This window comes from Nanorana parkeri, unplaced genomic scaffold, assembly GCF_000935625.1.
Source record: "Nanorana parkeri isolate BGI_ZX_2015 unplaced genomic scaffold, ASM93562v1 scaffold219, whole genome shotgun sequence".
NCBI classification, from domain to species: Eukaryota; Metazoa; Chordata; class Amphibia; order Anura; family Dicroglossidae; genus Nanorana; species Nanorana parkeri.
The window spans coordinates 912,658-915,619 of NW_017306487.1; the positions used below are offsets into that span (position 1 = coordinate 912,658).

Sequence of the window (2,962 nt, forward strand, 5' to 3'; positions counted from 1 at the left end):
ATGTTCTGACAGGTTGAGTGGACAAGCAGTGTGATGCGCCGTCTTTTTTATTGACTTTACTTGGAGTGTGCAAAGTGTACACTCCATTCAGGTCCCCATACAGCAGAGTGGTATACTGCGCTCTAGTGCAGGCAAAAAGCAAAGCACATCACACCCGCGTTGTGTGAACAGGGCACCCAGAAAACAATTGTGTTCTTTGTGCCCTTGCGGTGACTGGCGTTGATTAGTTGCATACGTATATAGTGTGAACGTGCCCTTACTGTATCAGTGGGCAGGAGATATTGCAAAACTTTACATTTACAATCTACGCTGACACAGTACACACGCACATATGTATGCAAATATGTGAAGGTTGATTCACCCTAGAGCCAGATTCAGTGATGGAAACAATGCTTTATATACCCCTACAACTTAAAGGAAACCTGTCATGATAGAAACCATGAAGGCTGCCATTGGTGTCCTCTACTTTAAAAAAATCTAGTTACCTGGCTGTCTTGTGGACCATTTTGCTATAATATGACACAGAACAAGTACTGTAGCCATATAAAGCCATTTGACTTTTTCCTAACTTTCATTATCTGTTCACTTGTTCTGGGTCAGTGACTCAAACAATTGAGGCCAACAGGTTCAACACAACACCCAGGCGTCTAGCAATTTTGAAGTAGGCCAGCAGTGGCAGCTTCCTTACTTCTCTCATGACGGGTTTACTTTAATATTGGACTAGGCCTCATTTATAAGTGTCTCCAAAAAAGATGTTGTCCAATATCAACCAAGCACAAGAATATAACAGTTGGGGTCTGAAAATGTGAGGCTGAATGGATGTCAGGTGACAGTGCAGTCAGTTCTTATGTCAGACACTGATAAGTGAGGCCTCATGTGATGATATGACAAAGTAATAAGAAGCATGTTCTCTGCAGAATGGAGAATCATTTGCTGCTTGATGAACTGGTGAGTTACATGTTCTTCATCTGAGCCATGAGCTCCTCCAGACTCTGCTCTGAGTCCTCCACCGAAACTCCTGATGTGGGTTTCTGAAGATACAATCACAAACATATTCATGAATAAGACCATATATGCTTTGTACATTTCCATGTATATAAAATGATGAGAAAATGCATAAGGGGGCTCAACTTGAGGACCTTAGCTGATGCTGTTGTTTTCTATTTAATAAGGCGTCAGTACAGCTGCTGGCCCTGACACAAAATATTTGCTGGACCCTAATAATAAGAAAACATGCTTTGGCTTAGTGTGAAATGATGCCATCACTCGGGCACTAGAGAGCATAGCACAGCCTGCTTATAGTGTAACAATTCTTGCAACCTCATTCCCACACCATACCAATAAAAGCAACATTGATTGAAGGAAATCGCTAAAATGTATAAGAGAACCCAAGGGCCCAATTCCCAGCAGCATTACAAATGCTGTACTGGTTGTGTTGGTATGGCCATTAGTAGCACTTCTTATTTCAAAAAAGTTGACATTTATCCACTGGTACATTTGTACCCAGGTGGCAGAAGCACATGAAAATTCTATTACACTAACATACACTGGGGAGAATTTATTAAAGTAATTGCGACAGTTTTAGCCTCTTAGATAATTTTGTTTTAATGTGCAAATCTGTTTAGCCTCGCTTTTTAACATGTGCACATGTTTTGACCAGAGCTTGCACTATTTTTGTGATTGCACATGTTTTGTGTGTGTTTTGTGAAAGTACGCAACTGCCTACATCTGCACTTGTTCTGCGGCTGTCTGAAACTGGAGCATCGCCTAACAAGACTGTCAGACTCCAAGTATCCTCTGAATTTCATGCTAAAAAAATCAGACTTTGTTAAAAGTAAATAAGGTAGCAAATATAAAGCTTTTATAAAGCACAGCATTACAATTATAATGACCTGAGTCTGAATATTCAGATTCTCTAACAAGCCTAGTCGTGGCCAGTTGTCTTCACATAGAATTCAGAATTTAAATGTCTAGATGTTTTGCATTTGTCAGTTCAACATGTTTTCACTTTAAATCTAGCTAAAGAATGCCATTTAGTGTTCCCACTGTCTGTATATTCTAAATGTATTTACAAAGTGATGTCAATACATGTCATACCGTAACAGGAATTGTGTATGCCACAGTGATTCCCTCTGGCAAATCAGGGACAGGTCCAGTAGCCTCCTTCAACTCTTCCTCAGATTGCTCAGACACTAGCTCAATTCCTAGAAGTCAGAACATCATTGAATTAGAAATCAGGCCAGATAAATGATTGTTTGGGCGAGATCACTGGCAGTAATGGTAGAATCTTAGATTTCTAAATGAAAGGTCTCTGAATACACATGCCTTCCCTTCGCTATCTTGCTCAAGAGGAATATTTGGTACTTCCAGGTAAGGGGAACCGTGACTTACTCCCTTTTCTCCCATGTGACAGTGCTGGTACTTGGTGTGTTGTCCTGCACTGTTACATGGGGGTACCAAGAGAGTCCTCAGCCCTGAGGAAGCTCATCACTTGGAGTTTACAAAACTGAAATCACGCACCAAGGAAACATCAAAAACTTGTGTATAAACACCTTGATGTGTTTTATGCATTCATAAGGCAGACTTGGAGTTTACACAGGGCTTCCACTCTTCAATTCCTGTGGCTAAGGGCTTGTTCACACCATGTACATTAAGATGTATTTGTCTGCCCACCTCCACACAAAGTGTACACTCCATTCAGTTTCCTACATGGTGAACTGTGACGTGGTGACCTGCACAGTGGTCCACTGTGATGCAAAAAAGGAAGCATGTCTGCAATTTTTCATGTTGTGGTGTGAACAGGGCTCATACAAAACAATTGTTCACTGTATACACTATACATGTGCAAAGGTGTGCAGAAAAATGCAGCTTAATGGATATGGTGCAAGCAAATCCTATATGTAGAGGAGTAGGAGGAAAGGGAAGATGAGTAAGTGTAGCCATAGAAGGAAGGGGTGGGGGG

At 41.1% G+C, this 2,962-nt stretch overlaps 1 protein-coding gene across 2 annotated transcripts in view; it reads right to left on the bottom strand.

Moving 5' to 3' along the window:
* Positions 1-847: 847 nt before the first annotated feature.
* The window catches only part of UBA5 (ubiquitin like modifier activating enzyme 5), a 19,275-nt gene continuing 17,160 nt past the window's right edge, over positions 848-2,962 (bottom strand). Inside the window, exons 11-12 of one of the 2 annotated variants that reach the window (XM_018555940.1) lie at positions 2,098-2,204; positions 848-1,031 (exon numbers count right to left, since the gene is read on the bottom strand). In XM_018555940.1, coding sequence (XP_018411442.1) covers positions 954-1,031; positions 2,098-2,204 — 185 coding nt within the window. In that variant the 3' untranslated portion in view covers positions 848-953. The remainder of the gene's footprint in view (positions 1,032-2,097; positions 2,205-2,962) is intronic. The other variant, XM_018555939.1, reaches the window with a different exon arrangement.